The sequence below is a fragment of the Sinocyclocheilus anshuiensis genome, unplaced genomic scaffold (genome assembly GCF_001515605.1).
Source record: "Sinocyclocheilus anshuiensis isolate Anshui unplaced genomic scaffold, SAMN03320099.WGS_v1.1 scaffold976, whole genome shotgun sequence".
Taxonomy (NCBI): Eukaryota; Metazoa; Chordata; class Actinopteri; order Cypriniformes; family Cyprinidae; genus Sinocyclocheilus; species Sinocyclocheilus anshuiensis.
The window spans coordinates 805,634-828,368 of NW_015552538.1; the positions used below are offsets into that span (position 1 = coordinate 805,634).

General features: G+C 35.8%; 1 protein-coding gene and 1 long non-coding RNA gene across 3 annotated transcripts in view; one reads left to right on the top strand and one right to left on the bottom strand.

Moving 5' to 3' along the window:
* The window catches only part of LOC107663922 (uncharacterized), a 24,101-nt gene extending 12,758 nt beyond the window's left edge, over window positions 1-11,343 (bottom strand). For both annotated transcript variants that reach the window (XR_001631404.1, XR_001631403.1), the window contains exon 1: window positions 11,271-11,343. This is a non-coding gene — a long non-coding RNA (uncharacterized LOC107663922). The remainder of the gene's footprint in view (window positions 1-11,270) is intronic.
* LOC107663920 (rac GTPase-activating protein 1) lies at window positions 11,341-22,678 on the top strand. The gene is made up of 16 exons (XM_016454329.1): window positions 11,341-11,532; window positions 12,440-12,642; window positions 13,087-13,223; window positions 13,318-13,390; window positions 13,531-13,587; window positions 14,776-14,874; window positions 15,560-15,701; window positions 15,777-15,922; window positions 19,115-19,276; window positions 19,365-19,460; window positions 19,681-19,879; window positions 21,107-21,212; window positions 21,301-21,433; window positions 21,528-21,654; window positions 22,163-22,280; window positions 22,360-22,678. The coding sequence occupies exons 1-16, from the start codon at window positions 11,418-11,420 to the stop codon at window positions 22,412-22,414; spliced, it is 1,968 nt and encodes a 655-aa protein (XP_016309815.1). The 5' UTR covers window positions 11,341-11,417; the 3' UTR covers window positions 22,415-22,678.
* Window positions 22,679-22,735: the final 57 nt, after the last annotated feature.

Below are 22,735 nucleotides of genomic sequence, written 5' to 3' on the forward strand. Positions count from 1 at the left end.
TTTAACATTAAAGCATGTCAACATATTCTGTTACACCAAATACACAAAATAATGATCTTTAAAAAAGCATCATATGACCCCTTTAAAATACTTGGGCACTGCCAAACATGGCAACTCTAGGTTGGGGCAGATCAAAGGTCAAAAAGTTTATAGGCCTGGCCTAGTCAGTAAAACACAACTTTTTTTTTTTGTTTGTTTTTTTTTGTTAAGTTAACAGTATAATGTATGCAATGCACATGATAAAAGACAATGCTTGCATCTGCTCATTTTAAGGAAAGTGGTTAATATAGACAGTTTCAACGGCAACAACATAAACAAACGTTACTGCGCATGCGTGCTTTTGTGGCCCTAACTTAACTTCCGGTAGACTTCCAAATAGAATCAATGACAACAGCTAAGTAGTCCCTTTAGAGTAGATTATTTTTGATAACAAGCAAAATATGTTTGCTGCGTAAATCAGTCATCTTTTAAAATCTTCACAGAAGGAAGTTTTCTTTTACCCTTGTCCGAGACAAATCAATCAGACCACAGCAGGCACAATCTGCTTCCATTTTCACAACAGTGATTGTTTCAGAATGCTGCAGCTTTTTTACTCTCAGGTGCTAAATCCTTTGACGGTTGTGGGCGCACTTCTCTCCTCTATGATTTGAGGTGAAGTAAACAGCTAATGGGAGCCGTGCTGAAGTCAGAATAGCACACATAGTGGAACTGATCCCAATCTTCTCCAGAAGATTGACAACACTGACTAGACCCGGTGGACAAGCCGAGGCAGCAATTTTTTCCTTGTCTGTCTTTTTAAAGGGGTCATATGATGCGATTTCAAGTTTTCCTTTCTCTCTGGAGTGTTACAAGCTGATTGTGCATAGATAAGATCCCTGAAGTTGCAAAGACTAAGATAGTCTTCCTTCAGAAATACAGTGAAATAAAAACCCGCGCCTCGTTATGATTTTTAAATGTGCTGTACGTGCTCATGTTTATTCAACGAAGCCTTTTGGAAAATCTGTAATTTTTGATATTGTGGCGAGCGCCACAAATAAATAAATGTATGGGAAACACATCCCACAGCACAACCACCTGAGCCCAACTTCAGTCTACTCATCACCTATTTAACATCACCTATTTAACAACCTATTTAACTGCGTTTGTAGCCGGTGCCATAGCCAGACTGATAAACAAACACAGACCGGTAGTTAACTTCGGGCCAGGCGCGTGCGCCCGATGAAACCGTCTATAAGGATTTTTGCCCCACTATTGTCTACTAGTCTAAAATCAACACTGAGTCACAATATTTCGGAGAGAGTTTCTACATTTATAGAGAGGTATAATATATAATAATATCAATATTTTGGGGGGGCTGCACCATATTACATTTATATGCAAGTATAACTTTTTTTTTTAAATAGTATAAAAGAGACCCACAAATGAACTGCAGGCAAAACTACAACAAAATGCTAATAAAAGTAAGAAGAACGAAAAGATGATACAAAACATAAAAGCGTACGTTTACCCTACAACCGCTTCAAATTTGTTTGCATTACAGTAACTGCATCAGTGACATGAGTAGCAGGTCATGGACCTCAGAAATGGCTTTGAGATATGATTGTGTAAAAGTGCCAGCTTTCATCATGCAGCCTGAAAGAAAATCAAAGCTGATTCTAATTGCTGCTCCACCAACCCACTTTCATTCTTAGACAAACTCCAGCTTCATTGCAGTGGATTCTGCAGTGTGGCCAATCCATTGAGATGAATTTCCACTTTCTACTTCGCATACAATCAAATCAAATCCAAAAATATACATGTAATGGAAAGAAAGGAATGAGGCCAGCACGGTACTAATATTTGAAAGATCAGAGCAAGAGCCATGAATAACAGTCCACAGAAAGAGGAGAAAGAATAATGTAGCCCATATGTTTTATGTCAGTGCAGGAATTCAAGGACATTTAATTAGAGCTTTTAGCCAGCATGGTAAAGAGCCAGGATACAGAGTCATTTATACCTGTGTCAGATTCATAAGAAGCCCTTGTCACGCTGTTGACAGCCCATGACATAATGCCAGTTACGAATACACAGAAAGAGGAGAAAGAATAATGTAGCCCATATGTTTGAATCAGTGCAGGAATTCAAGGACATTTAATTAGAGCTTTTAGCCAGCATGGTAAAGAGCCAGGATACAGAGTCATTTATACCTGTGTCAGATTCATAAGAAGCCCTTGTCACGCTGTTGACAGCCCATGACATAATGCCAGTTACGAATAAAAGCTGTCGTGAAAGAATGAATCTTAATTGCTAGCTATAATCTGCTGTCTCGGTTTATGCCAAATTGCTACATTGTTTTCATAATAAACCAGGAGACCAGGCTGCATGTTCATTGGAGAACGATAATGATTTTTTAATCTGAGACAATTTGCCAATGTTCCCTTTACACTATACTGTAGTAATTACAATTACCCATAGCAGGGATAAGCAGAACTATCATCATATTTAACTCCTTATCTCTCCAGATACGCTCACAAATCATGCTCCTGGGGTAATTAGCTGCCTGGATTAATGAAACTCCACTAATTAATAGGCCTTTGTCAGTCTTCAGTGACAAAATTATGTTTTACCTTTGACAGCACTACACTGCTGCAATCCCCAACGTGTGATAGGGCAGAACACAAAGGACGGAGGAAAATAACGCATTCAGTTAAGTACAGCACTGCGGCACTTCCAGACTAACAACCACAATGCAGGCGGAGCCAAACTACAGTTTTTGGTGTGTTCACATTAAGCTTTAGATCCAGATTAGACTCCATTTGACGTCAGTTAGTATGAAAACAGCTGGAACTGCTCTGGAATACCATTCATGTGATCTGCTATTGGTACAAAGCAATCTGGCCTGATTTGTGGAAATAACTCAGTTTCGAAGACACGCGTTTTATTACACAGCTCTCTGAAATGCCGTTCTGATTGGTCAGTTGTGACCTTCTGAGGTCAGTTATTCCCTGATAATGACTGTTGTCAATAGCAATGCTTCATAATTACCGCTCATCCGGGTATCTGAGGTCGGCGCTTTTTCATGTCTTTCGTATCTTACTGCCGATGCACTTGTTCTCTCGTTTCATTCAAACACACCTAGTGCCATGTTGTGCCTCAGTTGTTGACTGTATTTACTGTAAAATTAAACTGAAGGACATCAGTAGTAATACTGGGAATACGACAAATTGTTTAAGAACAATTGTACACTGCAATGGATTATAAGAAAAAAACATTTCTTCTCAAATCAATTTCATGTGCCTGTCATTATTTATGTGGGAAAAAGCTGTGTAATGGCGATATGACTGTACATTACCCCTTATAAGGGGTCCATATTTTAACTCGTTTCTTCAGATAAACAGTTCCTAGCAAGCAGCTTTGAGCCTTTCTTTGCAGAAGCTTTGTGTTTAATGAGCTAAATGCGCTAACTTAAATCAATATTTCGTGTCTAATTATTTACTTATGTGGCAAGTAGCCATGTAATAAGTAGGAGTCTGCATATTAAGTTGGTTGTTATCGCAAAATAAAAGACCCCTACGCTTCACACCTTATCACCATTGTGATTTATTTTGTGATAACCTTCTGCAAGTACATTATCCCTAATATATAATAAATATAACATATTCTGAAGCATTTCTCATTGTGGATTGTGCCTTTAGACACGTGCAAGCTTTATTCTGTGTGTATGTCTACATTTTGAGTGAAGTGAAGTGAACACCACTTTCCATTTTCGGCACCTTCTCCTCCTGAGTTGTTACCTGGCTACAGCAGTAAACATCTGCCGCTAGTACTCGGGGTGGCACTCGCACTGATGACGCAAATGTACCGAAATACAAACATTTAAAAAGAGACCTGCAGGGCAGAGAGAGAGGGGTAGAATCAAAAAGGGTTCAGACCAAACAATAAAACAACCTTACTCCTGCAAGCTGCAGAAAGGTTTCTTTTATCATTACTAAAAAGGCAGCTCAAAGCCTGTGAAGTACTCTCCTCCACCATCTGGCTACAAGTTACACATCTGACCTTTATTGCTGTCTGTGCACTGTACATTCAGTTTATAAATAACTCACTGTGTTTACATTAATGACCCACCAAAACGCACTATGTGGTCAGCCAGCACCACAGTAGTTGGCCTATACGTTGTTATTTTTAGTAGTCCTCATAGAGGTACTTTTCCTGCAATATCAGCTAAACATCCCAAGAATGCAAATCATTCTACAAAGGAGATGACGACTGTTGGAATTTATTACTGTACTTTGCTCATTGCACAAAGTAATATAATGAAATAATGAATTCTCTCATTCTACACTGTTAAAATATGTGCGCACAAAACCAAACTGATTTATGTTAATATCTATTAATGTGTAAAAATGCAGTCTCCTTATTGTGTCCTCGCTGCAAAACAAAAGTTTGACATCTCTTAACTTCAGAATTACTTCACTTAGACATGCACAGACATAAATAACTGTAAATGTAAAAAATTGCAGAAGAAAACCGGTATAACTGTTCAGTCTACTGGCTGGACTACCAGATATGTAATATCTGAATTTAGAAGCACTTATGAAGGAAACCAATTAAAGATGAACACAAACATACACTACTGTTTTGGAAATTCTTCCATGTTTACCAATGCTGCATTTCTTTGATAAAAATACAGTAACGGTAATACTGCTGAATGTTCATCAGCATAAAAGATACAGTAACAGTAATATTGCTGAATGTTCAGCAGTCATGTTCACTGTCACATCAGAAATCAATGCTGATTTGATGTTGAAAACAGTTGTGCTGCTTAATATTTTTGTGGAAACCATTAAAAATGTTTTCAGGATTCTTTGATAAATAGAAAGTTTAACCGAGCAGCATTTATTTGAAACAGAATTCATTTGCAACATTATAAATGTCTTTACTGTCATTTTTGATCAAATTAATGTGTCCTTGAATAAAAGTATTTTAAAAAATCCACAAGCATTTGAATAGTAGTGTATACATAATAAATTGTCAATATATCTATAATTGACAAAAAGTCTTTTGGATCAAATGCCACCGTGTATATTATGTGATTTATATTATACTCCAACCTTTTCTGTCATCATTTCAACCCTGTGAAGATACTGCATGAACTGCTGATAGTACAGTATTCTGTATTAAATGTACCAAAATGCGTGTCTTTGTTTGACACCTTTGCAGTCACTTCTTGGCAGAATGATGAGTCAAAACTGTGGTGCAAAGGATTTTCAAAAGTCATGGGAACTCTGTATAACTCTAAAACGAAAACAATATATGCCACATGGAAAGCTGACATCATCTTCAATCAAATAATGTGGTTAGGGCTGGACGATATGGCCAAAATTGATATCACGATATATTTCTTAATTTCGGTCGATACGATATAATTCCGATATCGATATGAACACTATTTATCTGAAATGGAAATCTTTTGTAACATTATAAATGTCTTTATCATCACTTTTGATCAATTTTAAGCATCCTTGCTAAATATTTAAAAATCATATCACCGTTATTGAAAAAAATTATATCGCGATACATATTGATATTGAATTATTGTCCAGCCCTAAATGTGGTACTGAGAGACCTGTCCTCCGTTCAGTCAAGATTTACATTCATCTGATACAGGAGTTTCTCTCCCTATTCACACTCTGACTTGTTTTTTTACATGGTTTGTTTCAGGCTATCAAGACGGTTCCTCTCTGGAGAAGCATCTCAGAAGAACAACAGGACGAGGTTGGCTAGAATAAATAATAATATCTAAAAAAAAGTCTAATAAAATCTCCAGTGAGATGTACCTGAGATTCCTTTCATGCTTGAAAGTCATTTGACAGTCTAAGTGAACAGTAGCAAAAGGGTGGCTGTGTTCAGGTGGTAAAGCATAGGGAACCACATCATTGTCAAATAACTCAAAACATACAGTGCTCTGCCAAGAATGCCATTATACAGCCTGAGAACAGATCCAGAATCAAAACGTTACCTTTAGGAAACATTAGAGTGATTGTTAGTAATGGAACAGCTTTGCTTTTAAAATCATTCATATCTGTCTTGTCTCTTTTCATCTGCAGTAAAGCCCACAGCTGCATATACAATTAGATAAGTCAAACTTCAAATGTTGGTCTTTTCATAATCTATCTGAATGTAAGAACTGGCAAATAAAGTTTTTCTAATTTCTATTAGTGAGACATTGGACAAAGCATGATGGCAGCTTTGCTTGGATTTTTTTTTTTAAATACCTCAATTTCTACTTTAAAAATCAAATCAGAGATAATCAAAAGAATAATAATAATACAATAAAATATATTTGTAATTATTACATACACACATATATACAAACATAAAATCAACAAAATGATTATTACTATTTCTTACAAAAAGCCTTCTTTTTTTATCTAAGCCTTATCTTAACTTTTATAAAGAATATACAGTGGGTACGGAAAGTATTCAGACCCCCTTCAATTTTTCACTCTTTGTTATATTGCAGCCTTTACTTCAATCCCAGATGTTTACCTTCACAAACATAACCGACTGTTTTTTGTTACTCAAGTGTGTTTTAATGTAAACTTGTGTGTGAATGAGAACTTAGTTTAGTACTCACATGCTGTGACAGCTGCTTTCTGTCCGTGTGCTTTAAAAGCCATCTGATTAATTATTCAAGGGTATTATTTTCAGCATTCAATCTATTTCCTGCATCAGCGGTGCTGATAATGGGTCCCGGTGGAGTTGGGGAAGTCATGCATGCATATTCCTTGTTTATTACATGCTCACCTCATAAGAACTTCACAGATGTACTGTACCTGGCGCAGAAATCAATGCTCACAAGGGTATTAGAATACATTCAGGGAACAATTTCACAAACAGATTATTATGAGAATTCAACTAGCAACTTCAGCTATGTATATTAGTTTGAGGCTTTTTTGTTTTGACAGTTTCAGTAACAGCTTTGGATGAGGCGCATTTACTTATTTATTTCTTTATTAATGTTTTTATATATCGGAGTCCCCAGAGGTTATTTTTCTTTCCCTAGGAGCATAATTTCGGGTTTTGTCAGCAGCTAAGTGCACACTGCCACTATGGAAGGAAGGGCCTATATTTGGTCTTTTAATTTCGTTTCTTACCAGAAAATAGGTGACTTCATTGACATAGCCTAATTTACATTTTGTTCATTTCAACACAATAGGCGTGAAATAAACCATAAAATAAATTAATATACACAGGCATATACTTACATTACATAAATTAATTGGATACAGATAGGATTCTGTCTTGTTACAGTTTGCCGTTTCTGCTGTTGCTACTACTACTACTACTACTAATAATAATAATAATAATGAATAAATATTTATTTATTTAGCAAACCATAAGAGGGTAGCTTATTTTTTTATTCAGTCTTGTCCTGTAGTCCTGCTAAAAATAGATTTTGTCCTTGTATTATTAGCCAAAGCAAACAAACAAATAAATGCATATCATATTTTATTAATTTAATAATCAAACCATAAGAGAACAGCATACTCATTTTATTCTTTTTCATTTTTATTTTATATTTTGGTCCTGTTATGGTTTGCTCATGACTGGTATAGTAACGCAGAGCACAGGGGAGTCCCAGCTCTGCATTCATATTTATTTCTAGTATGCTTTTGACTTGAAGTCACACTTGTTTAAATGAACCATGAGTGCTGTGGTGAGAGAGACGAGGTGGTCAGGGGTACCAGACTGAAAGTTTGGATTCACTGAACTGAAAAACAGTCTACAGGCTGAAAGCTCATTACTGAGATCACTTCCGAATATATCACTGCATTCTGGCACAAAGAGGTCAAAGCTCAAGTCAGGATCTGAATACATGTAGACTGCTTTCATTTGCTTGTGCTGGGCTTTTGCTTTCGGTTGCTTTCTCTTTTACTACACAGGTCAGTTAGGAAGGAATTACTGGGTTCAGGACATGAAGCAGATCAAATTTGACCCTGCAAGCTTAGGGGAGGACTACAACGTCCCAACAGCTTTTATGTGACAGTCTGTGCTTATACAAGCACGAAGCACCACACATCCTTCATCTTCACTTTTATATTCACGGACAGCAGATCTCACATAAAAAGGATGAACAGATCAAGACTTGATCTCAGAATGAACGCTTCTCTGGGTTTTGGGTAAATACTTAGAGAGACAAATGGCTCGTTCAGTATGGAAGCATATAGGTAGCGAAATTCAATTTAAAATGCAATATGCAAAATGGCAATGCAATATTCAAAATGGCATTGTATTTCTGTATTTAAATTTTATTTTTCCATTACCCATACGTGCAAAGTTTGGTGCAAAAGTAAAATGAAAATTAAATTATATAATTTACATTTGCCATTTCCAACAGTAGTCTTAATATGTAAGTTGCGAAATGAAAATGAAAATGTATAACAAATTGATTTGATATGTGTAACATGTTCAAGCAGAAATGGTAGCAAAATGATCATTTAAATGCTATTTGTCCTAAATGCATTTAGACTAACAGTTAGAACACTTAGGATTGCATTTTCATCACGACGCCGTGGGATATGTGTAGCAAAATTCAATTTGAAAATGCATTACACGCTTCCGCCAATCCCTGCCTTGAAGCAATGATTGACGGAGGGTGGGTGTGGTCAGCTCGGAATGCATTTTCAAATTGAATTTTGCTACAAATATCCCACGGCGTCATGATGAAAATGCAATCCTAAGTGTTCTAACTGTTAGTCTAAATGCATTTAGGACAAATAGCATTTAAATGATCATTTTGCTACCATTTCTGCTTGAACATGTTACACATATCAAATCAATTTGTGTTATACATTTTCATTTTCATTTCGCAACTTATAAAGCGTTCAAATTTGCATGCAATTTACATATTAAGACTACTGTTGGAAATGGCAAATGTAAATTATATAATTTCATTTTAATTTTCCTTTTGCAACAAACTTTGCACGTATGGGTAATGGAAAATGTAAATTTAAATACAGAAATATATTGACATTTTGAATATTGCATTGCCATTTTGCATATTGCATTTTAAATTGAATTTCACTACCTATATGCTTCCATAGTTCAGTAAAACCGTGTTAACTAAATAGGGACTAGTATCAAACACATTCATCTCTGGTCCTCAGATTAGCATCTCATCTGCTGAGCTGTGTATATACTCAGCCAAAGGCAATAAGTTTCCTAATGAGCCAATGCACTGTAAAGCAAACATTAATATTAAGCAACAGACAATAAATTGCTTTTTTAATGTTTATGTACAGAGCTTCTGAAATCTATTTGTTCTATGCTGTAGAGTCCCAGTCGAATTAACATAACTTAGCCTACATCTTTCAGAAAAAAGAGAGGAGTACAAGGATAAAGTGTATTTAAAAGATTTTGGTTTATAAATTATACTCTGGGGTGATTAATTCATGACTAAACGTTAATTACAAACTAATCTGTAATAAAATATTCACAAAAAATAAGCAATGTTTTAAAAATGTTCAGGATATCTTATATTTTATATAATGATGTCAGATAAAAAATATTAATCAGAGAAGAACTGCATGCCATGTCTATTTATGAAACAAATTAGGTTCTTTTATAAATGCATGTTTTCCCAAGATTAACGCAACACTCGCTTGCAAAAGCAAATGTGCATTTGCCATCAGAAACTGATTATTTTGTGGGTTCTAAACAATGCAAATATCCCAGCTGCCTTAGATAAAAACAGATTTTGCATTCCACGCAGCACACGCAATCACAATTACATTTTTATCAATGTCACCGTAAGAAGGGGCTTTAATTTAGGGAGGAAAACTCAATTTCTAAACTCATTGCAAACAGTGGGTTGCAAAGGCAAAGAGTGAATATAGGCCAATATGAGGCGCCTTTGCCCATTTTAGTAGAAAATTTAAATATATGGTGTTGAAATTTAAATATTATCCTTTATTTTATATAACCCCTTAATATTAACCCTAAATTTATACAATGTAACAAGAAAAAACTATATTGGTACAGCTCATGCAAAATTAATAACCAAAACAATATTGGTTTAAGTATGATTAGAAGTAGAGCCACAGGTTTATCATACAATTATTACAATTTAAACAAATTAAATATTAGATAATAAGAAGAATAAGAAAACAGATCGATCTGGTCCATTGCAACACTGCTAAACTGAAATGTTTACCATCAGGACCGAGCAACACCACTGCATCTATTGCTATGCAAAGGACGACATTTGAAACCCATGACAGCACTAAAGATAGCACTAAAATTCAAATGCAATATTTCACATGCAGTGACCAAGGACTCGCAAGCCAGTTAAACTTCCAACAATGAAAAAGACCTGGTGTTGCAAGTCTTTTATTTCCAACAAAATTGAATTCAGTCTCTCCAAACGCTGCCGCTCTTGATCTCCTATGCTCAAAGAAGCCATGTTAAAAATGACTGTAATAAGATTTTTGGGTGCTAAATTAAAGTGACTCCAGTAGCAGCAGAACCCATTATTTGTGTAATAGAGCATGATAACACAGAGAAGCTTATTTTCTTGTGAACAGCGTTGAGTCAAGCAAACACAACAAAGCTTTGCTCAAACACCACCCTAATCACTGGCAAACTCACACAGCCCCATATAGTGAAGGTACAATCCTTGCTCAACACAAAATGCCTCGACTGCCCTCTACTGACTACAACGGATCAGGGCCGAGAAAAATCTTGAATGAACTGGAGACGGGTTTGGTTTAGGGTGAGATAAGAGTATCTACTCTTATTTCAAACACGGTTTTTTTTTTTGTTCTTTTTCAAATTTAGCTTAAATTAGGTATAAAAAAAACATCTGTAAAAGTACTTTATTTTCATTTTGTTTTATTAACTGGCATGTAGACCAAAGATGATTAATATTAACTTTATTATATAAAGATGCCATGACATTTTTTTGTTGTTTTAGTTGTTTACTTTAGATGAAGATTTGAGTTTAACTAAATCAAATTACTTAAACTGAAATGACTAAGGTTATCTAAAGTAATAAACAAACAAACACCATTTTCCACAGTGCCATGTATCTACTCAAATCGTGTAGGCTAGTCAAGATTACCATTCAGGGTAGGCTATTGGTCTGTACTACTGAAACTAGCCCTGATATTAACTGTATTAAAAATAATAATAAATAAATAATACATATAACAGTATTAGCAGGTGCGACGCCAAATATGGCGGATGTAATGACATTTTCAAAACATCTTCAGTGAATTGAAAGCTCTTACCCCCGCTTCGAAAAATACTTATTTCGATTGTTGCTGCACTTCTGGGACCATATTCCGTCCAAACACAAGTTCCAGAACCGCCTGAAATCCATGTGACCCGCAACATTACACTCACGTGACGCATTTAAAGCGGCTTGTTTGAGTTTGATGCGGATCCTCGGATCACCTGCTGACGCGACCATGGGGGATCAGTTTATACGAGAAGTCCTCAGTCTGTGTCTGCAAAGGCTTGCTATTGAAGAAGCGTCTAACTCTGAGCTCGGTAAGATATTATAGGACGTTATTTTATTTTTTCAAATGTACATTTAGTATATCTCTGACCCTGAGCTCCAAAAAAAACAAAAACAAAAACACCTGTTATTTGTTATGTTCTTCTTATTATTCTTATTATTGTATAGTATTTTTTTCTAAACATAATGGGTCTCCACCATGTTGTGTTGTGTGCAGATGGCTGTTTTTTAAGATGTATTATATGTGGAGTTTTGGCATGCTGTTCTCTATTTGCTGTAGCACTGGTTTGTATGTTGCACTGAGCAAGGAGTTTAAATACCAACTTATCCAGGTTTTTTCTCTTGTGTTCTTTAAAACCCCAAAACAAAATGTACTTTTGCTGAGGTGAAATTAGTCTCCATCTTTCTTGACCCAAACCCAAAACATTACTATTCTGGATAGTAATCACCCCCTGAAAACTGTATGCCCACTCTATGATAAAAACAGATGCTTTAATAATATTTCTTGATGGGTGGATGTTCAGTCCAATGCAGGACTATATTAAAATCACTGAAGGTAAAATAAAATCATTTGAAATGACTGTTATTTTTATATGGACGTTAAAAAGAAGGGAAGTCAAGTCAATTTCAGTGTAACATAAGGGATCATTTAGACATCTGAAAAGTGTTGAGTGTATTGTTTCAACAGAGCTTTTAAAAGACAGGAATACTTTTTTTTTGTTACATTTTTACTTCTGAGGGAAAATGCGCAAGTGGTTATTTGATTACCACAAATTACCCATTTCTTATTGTTGAACTGTAACCGCTTCATATCTTTGTGCTAGAATTATAAAAAACTACTGCTTTCAGAAAGCATGTTTTGTCTTGATAGTCGTTCTTTGATCTGTATATATATATTTTGCCATATTGAAATCTCACCAGTTGTCTTTTATCTACAAGAGTTCATTGAGGTGGTGAGGAACTTTGAAGCTGCCCGGAAGAAATGGCTTCATGCAGAGCTGGAGCTGAAAAAACAGAAGGAGCTCCTGGTAAAATCTGATGTGGCTCGAGCTGCTCTGGAGGTCAAACTCAAACATGCTCGGAACCAGTTGGATGTGGAGATCAAGAAACGCTACAAAGCTGAAGCCGACTACCAGTGCCTGGTTAGTTAAGAATTGAAAATATATCGTATCACTTGTGCAGTAATGTAAAGAAGCTAGATTTGTGTTTGTACCACATTATTATTATTATTATTATTATTAATAATTATTTTTTTATTATTATTATTTACTGTTTTTCACCCTCTTGAATTAAATTAAATGTGCTGTTTAGCTACTGCACCTTGAGACTTGTATGTAAATGTTGAAGTTGAAGCCAACAAGGAAAACTTTGTCAGTTTGGTCAGTGCGACATAACATGACTAACATAGACTTGGTGGAGGGCGTCATTGAGTACAGGGCCATGTGGATGTGGGCGGTCATGACTCATGTGCTAATGTGCATAGAGAGTTCATAAAACAGAAGTTCTCTGTGATTTATTGCCCATTGTTGTGCGAGTTTATTAAGGATACTTATTGTATCTTTTTCGCTCATTAATTCATTTGACAGGAGCGGCAGATGCAGTTGATATGTGACATACTGGTGCATGACAGCAAGTCAAGTGCTTGTCTCAATGATGAGCAGAGGTCAATGCTGACCAGCTTCAGTCACAAAGGAGCCAGTGTCCCACAGCACAGAGGAAAACGGTACCTCAGCGATCGACACGGACTTTATATAGTTCTCAGTTTGGAGTTTCTCCCCTTTCCCAATGCTGTTTTCCATCTTGTTTCTTTATATCAGGTTATCAGTGATTGATGAGTCCTCCTTTCTGTCACACTCTGACATTAGTTATGACAGAACGGATGATGATTTGGTGGAGTATCATATTTAGTATCATTTTTATTCATGCTGTAGGATTATTGTCAGACCCAAGAAAAAGCCGTGTGCATAAAAATCACCTGAAAAGATCAAAACAATTGTTTCTGAAAATTATTTCGCTGGTATGATTTCTAGGACTTGGACAACACCGCGTTTGTTAAGCCTCTCAAGTCAAGAGCTCGTGAGAGAAGAGTTAAGTGCTGCCAGTTAATCTAGATAATTACTGTTTTGCTTTCATATTGTATTTATTGTTGAAATATTATTACATATTGAACTATTACTACAATTTAAAATAATGTTTTCTATTTTAATATATTTTAAAAAGTAATTTATTCCTGCTATGACAAAGCTGAATTATCAACAGCCATTACTCCAGTATTCATTCACATACCCACAGCCTTCAGAAATCATTCTAATATGCTGATTTAGTGTTCAAGAATATTTATTTATTTATTTATTTATTTATTTATTTTCAATGTTTAAAACAATTGCAATGCTTAATATTTTTTGTGTGTAAACTGTGATGCATTTTTTTCAGGATTCTTTGAATAGATCCATTTAATGCTTTTTTTCTGAATAAAAGTACACATTTTTTACTTTAAAAAGTGGAAATATATGGAATAAATGAAAAGGCTAGGATTCCAAATCTAGTCTAAAGTAGCAAAAACAAAGGTTCTAACATAAAATTAATTAAATATTTAAGGTTCTGCACTAATTCAATCATACTATTTAAATAAGTAGATTTGTGTCATTTTAAATATATTCTGAATTAACATATATGTGACCCTGGACCACAAAATCAGTCATAAGGGTCAATTTTTTGAAACTGAGATTTATTATCCGAAAGCTGAATAAATAAGCTTTCCATTGATGTATGGTTTGTTAGGATAGGACAATATTTGGCCGAGATTCAACTATTTGAAAATCTGGAATCTGAGGTTGCAAAGAAAATCGCCTTTAAAGTTGTCCAAATTAAGTTCTTAGCAATGCATATTACTAATCAAAAATTAAGTTTTGATATATTTACAGTAGGAAATTTACAAAATATCTTCATGGAACATGATCTTTATTTAATATCCTAATGATTTTTGGCATAAAAGAAAAATCGATCATTTTGACCCATACAATGTTTTTTTGGCTATTGCTAAAAATATACCCAAGCTACTTATGACAGATTTTGTGGTTCAGGGTCACATATTATGAATTATTAGATTATATAATAAAATATTATATTATAATATATTATATTTATAGCACACTAAATCTTCCCATTCCTTTTTCAGGTTTCTCAAGTTATAAAAGACACAACATGATGTCTGTTGTTAAGTGTTGGTATATATTGTAGTTTTGTCCTTAATGTGTCACACTGCTTGTTTTTAGCGTTCATCAATGGGCCCAAGTGTTGGTCCGCCGATTCAAAAACGAGGAAGAGTAAGCGGGAGTTCAGGAGATCTACTGGGGGCTAGACCTCTGGAGAAGGTTGGTAGAAGCTTATTAAATCTACTCTTTATTTTTCTTATTTCAATTGTTTTAACCATTTCGGTAAAAACAAATCCACCAAAAGTGAAACATTTTAATGAGAAATGATCTGAATCTTGAATATTTGATTCCACCATGCATCATTTGTAACTTTTAAGTTAAGGCACCATATTAATTTCACAGTCAGTATAGTGTTTAAAATCTTCATTAATCATAAAATATCACTTAGCATTTAATGGAACAGCTTCTCCTAGCTAAGATATCAGTGAGGACTGTAACACACAGTTAAAAAGTGTGAGGTATATCTTGTGAAATGTACACTCTTCATATTAGTAGTGGGATCATATTCCCTCTTTAGGTTAGTCTGGTGTCGTTTCTCATCAGCTCGTTCGTTCATCAGTCCCCCATCTGACACCCACCGCCACACTGCTCGGATGAGAACAGCAGTGGACCGTGTCCTGTCTGTCTCCCTCCATGGGACTCATATCACTCCCACTCAGCTGGCACTGATCACTAAGAGAGAAGCAAAGCAATTTGGCACTTTGAGAAACTACATTTGTCCAGGAATGTGGACACGAGCTAGATAACCAATTGTTATGCTACTCTAAGGGTCTTCCATTTCGGCAGAAAGAATGATTGGCTTCAAATGGATTTTTAGTGTGTGTTTGTCTGTGTATGTGCTTAGGAAATCGAGACGACGGTTCTGAAGGCGTCTGTCACTACCCCAGAGACTAGAGGTCAGATTCACATGGTAATAGACATCACCCAGGAGACTCCAGAATATCAGTCCAGGGCTCTCAGAAATGAACATTTTCCGTCTGTTGATGGTAAATAAGACTCAAAGGCGCCACTTTCAATGATGCATTCTAACCTTCTCAAACTAACTAGAGTCCTTCATACAGAACAAACGTCTGTGTGGGCACACAGTGAAGTCACAGAGGCTGAAACGGTCGTTGAAATGGAGGTGAGCGCCCCGGAGCCAGCCGTCCCTCAGGACCTCATGCCCACCGTGGATAAGACTTTGCAGCATGTTTTCCAGCAAAAAACAGTAGGAGGCTGTTCAGTAGTACTTCTCAACATATTGTGAGGCTTTCACATCTTGGACCACAAAATCAGTCATAAGGGTCAATTTTTTGAAACTGAGATTTATTATCCGAAAGCTGAATAAATAAGCTTTCCATTGATGTATGGTTTGTTAGGATAGGACAATATTTGGCCGAGATTCAACTATTTGAAAATCTGGAATCTGAGGTTACAAAGAAAATCGCCTTTAAAGTTGTCCAAATTAAGTTCTTAGCAATGCATATTACTAATCAAAAATTAAGTTTTGATATATTTACAGTAGGAAATTTACAAAATATCTTCATGGAACATGATCTTTATTTAATATCCTAATGATTTTTGGCATAAAAGAAAAATCGATCATTTTGACCCATACAATGTTTTTTTGGCTATTGCTAAAAATATACCCAAGCTACTTATGACAGATTTTGTGGTTCAGGGTCACATATTATGAATTATTAGATTATATAATAAAATATTATATTATAATATATTATATTTATAGCACACTAAATCTTCCCATTCCTTTTTCAGGTTTCTCAAGTTATAAAAGACACAACATGATGTCTGTTGTTAAGTGTTGGTATATATTGTAGTTTTGTCCTTAATGTGTCACACTGCTTGTTTTTAGCGTTCATCAATGGGCCCAAGTGTTGGTCCGCCGATTCAAAAACGAGGAAGAGTAAGCGGGAGTTCAGGAGATCTACTGGGGGCTAGACCTCTGGAGAAGGTTGGTAGAAGCTTATTAAATCTACTCTTTATTTTTCTTATTTCAATTGTTTTAACCATTTCGGTAAAAACAAATCCACCAAAAGTGAAACATTTTAATGAGAAATGATCTGAATCTTGAATATTTGATTCCACCATGCATCATTTGTAACTTTTAAGTTAAGGCACCATATTAATTTCACAGTCAGTATAGTGTTTAAAATCTTCATTAATCATAAAATATCACTTAGCATTTAATGGAACAGCTTCTCCTAGCTAAGATATCAGTGAGGACTGTAACACACAGTTAAAAAGTGTGAGGTATATCTTGTGAAATGTACACTCTTCATATTAGTAGTGGGATCATATTCCCTCTTTAGGTTAGTCTGGTGTCGTTTCTCATCAGCTCGTTCGTTCATCAGTCCCCCATCTGACACCCACCGCCACACTGCTCGGATGAGAACAGCAGTGGACCGTGTCCTGTCTGTCTCCCTCCATGGGACTCATATCACTCCCACTCAGCTGGCACTGATCACTAAGAGAGAAGCAAAGCAATTTGGCACTTTGAGAAACTACATTTGTCCAGGAATGTGGACACGAGCTAGATAACCAATTGTTATGCTACTCTAAGGGTCTTCCATTTCGGCAGAAAGAATGATTGGCTTCAAATGGATTTTTAGTGTGTGTTTGTCTGTGTATGTGCTTAGGAAATCGAGACGACGGTTCTGAAGGCGTCTGTCACTACCCCAGAGACTAGAGGTCAGATTCACATGGTAATAGACATCACCCAGGAGACTCCAGAATATCAGTCCAGGGCTCTCAGAAATGAACATTTTCCGTCTGTTGATGGTAAATAAGACTCAAAGGCGCCACTTTCAATGATGCATTCTAACCTTCTCAAACTAACTAGAGTCCTTCATACAGAACAAACGTCTGTGTGGGCACACAGTGAAGTCACAGAGGCTGAAACGGTCGTTGAAATGGAGGTGAGCGCCCCGGAGCCAGCCGTCCCTCAGGACCTCATGCCCACCGTGGATAAGACTTTGCAGCATGTTTTCCAGCAAAAAACAGTAGGAGGCTGTTCAGTAGTACTTCTCAACATATTGTGAGGCTTTCACATCTGGTTTTAACATCAGTTTCATGAGTCATCAAGCAAACATTTACTTGATTTCTTTTTTTTTTTTTATATATATATAATATGATGTAATATTAGAGACATTTTTCACATTCCCAGGGTTCTCAGAAGCTGAAATTATCATAGTTGGGTAAACTTGATAGTGGTGGACGAAAACCACAACAAACATAAATTTTATATAGGCCTACCCATTTTTTTCCAAAAGGAAAAGAAAAAAATCCATGATAGAATTTCTGTGACTTTAGAAAAGAGCAAAAAAAAAAAAAAAGAAATCTGTCAAATATGTGTTAATTCCTTTAGCCATTATTTATTAGAAACACTCATGCGGCAGCCATAACCAGTTTTTTGTCATTTTACATCAAGGTGATATAACACAAAGTATAAAGTTATAAGTGTATATAAAATAAAATATGAAAACATTGAAAAATATATAGTAAAACTTTCAGTCTGTGAAAAGGATCAATGTAATATAAAGATTCATATATTATATTATATTATATATTGTTTAACATGTTATATTATACATTATTTAACATGACGTTAACATAACATGTAAATGTATAATACATAACAGTTTCAGAACCTCCTCAGCCTATTCAGTGTGCACCATGCTGTTATTTCTGTATATAATAAAGTGGAAAAATGAAGTTATAAAGTGCAATATAAGGAAAGTCTGCCAAATATGCTGTTTCTGGTTTACAATTGTTAATAAGTGGTCAAAGTTTAAATTTTTAACAAGGTGTCTGACCTTAAAGGGATGGTTCACCCAAAAATTAAAATTGTCATTAATTACTCATCCTCATATTGTTCCAAACCCGTAAGACACGTGTCGAGCGCTTGTGTCATGGCAGAAACTGACACTGAAGAGAAGAATTGTTGAATAAAGTCTTACTTATGTTTTCTTTGCGCACAAAGTTTTCTCGTAGCTTCATAAAATTACGGTTGAACCGCTGATGTCACATGGACTATTTTAATAATGTCCTTACTACCTTTCTGGGCCTTGAACATGTTAGTTACTTTGCTGTCTATGCAGGGTCAGAAAGCTCTTGGATTTAATCAAAAATATCTTGATTTGTGATCTGAAGATGAACAAAGGTCTTGTGGGTTTGAAGCGAAATGAGGGCGAGTAATTAATGACAGAATTTTCAGTTTTGGGTGAACTATCCCTTTAACAGTTTGTGCAGCATATTTCATTGTGCGAATCAGAGGGAAAAAACATGTAAAATAAAAATGTTTATTAAAAATCAAATCTTAACTTTAAAAAAAAAAATAATAATAAATACTAGGTGTAGACTGGTCTGTATGACTGCTGGGTCAGCGGTTTATGTTTTCTAGGTAATTCGTCCAGAGACATGCGTGCCATGTGGGAAGAGGATTCGCTTTGGGAAGTTGGCCATAAAATGCAGAGACTGTCGAGTGGTGAGCCATCCTGAGTGTAAACAACTATGTGTGGAGAGATGCAGTCCTAATGCTCATGGCTCAGCCCAGCCCAATGAGGTATTCACCCTTCATAATGCACAGTGCACATACACATCCTTATGTAGAGATGCCATGTTCAAAAGTTCTGTTTGTTTCCCTCTTATAGGAGACTTTAGAGAGCTTTGCCCCCTCCACACGTCCAAGGATTCCCTCTCTGATTGTTCAGTGTGTTCATGAGATTGAGAGAAGAGGACTTGAAGAGGTGTTTTTACTCAATAATACACCAACACAGGGATAGTTTCTCAAGCTGAAAGTATAATTACACTGCTTGAAACACTGTATAATTAAGCTTAATTTGGATTTAAGAAACAAATCTTTTCTATCATATTGCAGTACATTACAACATCTACTTACAGCGTATACAGTTGATATATGAAATTTCTCTGTGTCTCATTTGTTTTATGGCTGACTGGGGTGTGTAGAAGGGTATTTACAGAGTGCCTGGAGGAGAGCGGCTGGTAAAGGAACTGAGGGAGAAATATGTGTCCGGGAAAGGCCCGCTGATGCTCCACAAAGTAGAAGAGGTTCATGCTGTCTGTGGACTCCTCAAAGACTTCCTGAGGAAGCTCAAGGAGCCTCTCATAACATTTAAGCTTCACAGAACTTTTATGGAAGCTTCTGGTGGGTATTATGGAGAAGGTTTTGGTTTTAATTTTAAATATACACTACAGTTCAAATTTTTTTTTTTTAATTTCTTATGCTCAACAAGGCTGCTTTTAGTTGATCAAAAATACAGTAAAAGCAGTAATATTGGTCAATATTATCACAATTTAAAATAATTGTTTTGTATTTGAATATATTTAAAATGTAATTTATTCCTTTGATGCCAAAGCTGAATTTTCAGCAGTTATTAATCCAGTCTTTAGTGTCACATGATCCTTCAGAAATCATTCTAATATGCTGATTCTCTGCTCAAGAAACATTTCTTATGGATAAAAACGGTTGTGCTGTTTTCAAATTTTGTGAGAAGTGTAATACGTTTTCAGAAGTCTGAATGGCATTTATTTGAAATAGTTATCTTATGTAACATTATAAATGTCTTCACTGTCATGTTTAATCAATTTAATGCATCCTTTTAAAACAAATCTTACCCCAAACATTTGAGCTTTTGAGGGAAAATATGTATGGTTAAATATTATAATTTAATATTTACAGGTGCATCTCAATAAATTAGAATGTCGTGGAAAAGTTAATTTATTTCAGTAATTCAACTCAAATTATGAAACTCATGTATTAAATAAATTAAAATGGTGGCAATTTTGCAGAGGGTGGATTCTATAACAAGCGTCTGGTGCTTGGGTATGCCGGAGGCATGAGGACGTATGCTACCCTCATTCATTTAGGGCGGATGGTTATTTCCCATTACTTGTGATATAGTTGACAAGTCCCTGATGACTCGGAAACAATCAATGTCGAACGTTATCTACCAAACCAGCACTTGTCTTTTTCAGCATTTTAATTTCATTCGCCGCTGCTGAATGTAGGGTAAGCAGTCAGGGTGCTTCTGCTATTACTATGGAGTTTTTTTTTTCTTTCTAGCCCTCATAGATTCAGGATGACTCCAGGGTAAAGTACCTCCCTTTTAAATTATAAATTGGATTGGATGTCATGGGGAGAGCCATATTGTCTAATTTCCTTGGCCAAGAATGGCTGTAGCATGTAAATGAGAGAAAGTCTGCAAATGCTGCTACAGGTGTTTATGTACCTGCTCCGTGAAACCTGATATCCTTAAAGTTAGAAAAGTTGATAAAGGGATTAATTCACCTGATATATTGCTCTGGCAATGGAGCGTAATTGAATCCGATACTGTGGCTGGCTCTGACAAAATAGTCATTTTTTCACTCGCAGAGATGGCTGATGAATACAAGAGCGTAGAAACCTTAATAAAGACTATCAAAGAGTTGCCGCAGCCGAACAAAGACACCCTGGCCTTCCTGATGCTGCATTTGCAGAGGTAAATTGCTCTGATTTAGACATTTCTGCAACTCTGACTTTGTATACTTGTTTAAGTATTTTGCAACCACATTTATGTTCTTTCTCAGAGTAATGCAGAGTCCGACGTGTCAGATGGATCAGAATAACTTATCCAGAGTGTTTGGGCCCACTGTCATTGGTCACGGGTTGCTAGAACCTTCTCCCATGACCATTATGAGAGACACAAACACCCAACCCAAAGTAAGTTGCAAGAAAATCTCAATGTGATGATGCATTTCTTGTGTATTTATGCTTTGTTTCAAGAAATAAACCTCTTCTAACTTCTTTGCAACAGGTAGTTGCTCGGTTTTTGTCCTTCCCCTCAGATTTCTGGAAAGGCCTTCTAGGTGAGAAGGAGGATCCGCTCTTACCTCTTGTGGTGGATTCCAATGTCAGCAGTGTCTGTCCAAGCACTAGCAGAGGTACAGGGTATCCACCATGTGTTAAGGCCCGTTCACACCAAGAATGATAATTATAACAATAACTAAATAATAATCCACACCAGCACAAAATAACGTTCAGTTTACTATAAGCATGAACTGCAGTTCTGTCGTTTGCCACTTTAAATGCTCAAGCTCTTTAAAGCAGGATGGATTTTGATTGACATTTTGATTGTCAATTGTTAAATGGTTGTGAAAGTGATTCCAACAATATCGTTATTTTGTCCCGTTATCGTTTTAGTCATGGTGTGGACTCTGCTATTCTTTAACATTTACAGCATTTCTTTAACTAAATCATGATTGTTATAGTTGTCGTCCTTATATATATATATATACTGGCTGGTTAAAGTTCCACTGCCCACTTATTGTCTATTTTAATGCCGTTTTTATGGTCTAAAATAACTTTAAAATCTTAAATGTAGTTGTATTTTTTTCAGTTTGTAGACTATATTTTGCCAGGATTCTTTAACTTTTGTTTCTTAATTTGTAGGAACTGATAAGATATTCAAACCTCTGACCTCTCCTGAGTTGAGTAAATACTCTAAAACTACATCCGGTGGCTCAATAAAGGGTCGGATCAAGCACTTTGGTGGCACTTTCAATAACCCGTAAGCTACTATCCTGCATTGTATTGGTCTTGAGCATGTTCGTATAGCGTGTTTTCATAACCATTGTTTGTCTTTCTAGAAGCAAACCAAAAAATGAACCAGGGAAAAAGAAATTCTTCACATCCCCCAAATGATTTATGTGTGTGTATATAAGTGTATATTTTGTGTTGCACTGGGACACTTTGAGCTGTTTTTTTTCCACCACACAAAATGAAACATTTTAGCACTTCATATTCTACCTTGGAAAAAACTAAACTATGAAATATGAGACTACACTCTTTGTATTTTCTGCAGAATGTTTAAGTCTATTATGTACGTAGGAAATGTCCTGGAAAATATCTAAAGGTGGTATGAACATGGTGAAATGGCAAAATTATTTGAAATAAACTAGATGAATTCATGTCCCGTCTTTGTGGATTTTTTTTTGTAATAATAAGGGCAGTATCTGCACTAGT

Bases quoted from the DNA above. Each gene is read 5' to 3' on its own strand.
- LOC107663920 (XM_016454329.1), top strand. From the start codon at position 11,418: ATGCGGATCCTCGGATCACCTGCTGACGCGACCATGGGGGATCAGTTT. The intron at 13,588-14,775 runs GTTAAGTGCTGC...GCTTGTTTTTAG, and splicing joins CAAGAGCTCGTGAGAGAAGA to CGTTCATCAATGGGCCCAAG. The intron at 19,277-19,364 runs GTATTCACCCTT...TCCCTCTTATAG, and splicing joins GCTCAGCCCAGCCCAATGAG to GAGACTTTAGAGAGCTTTGC.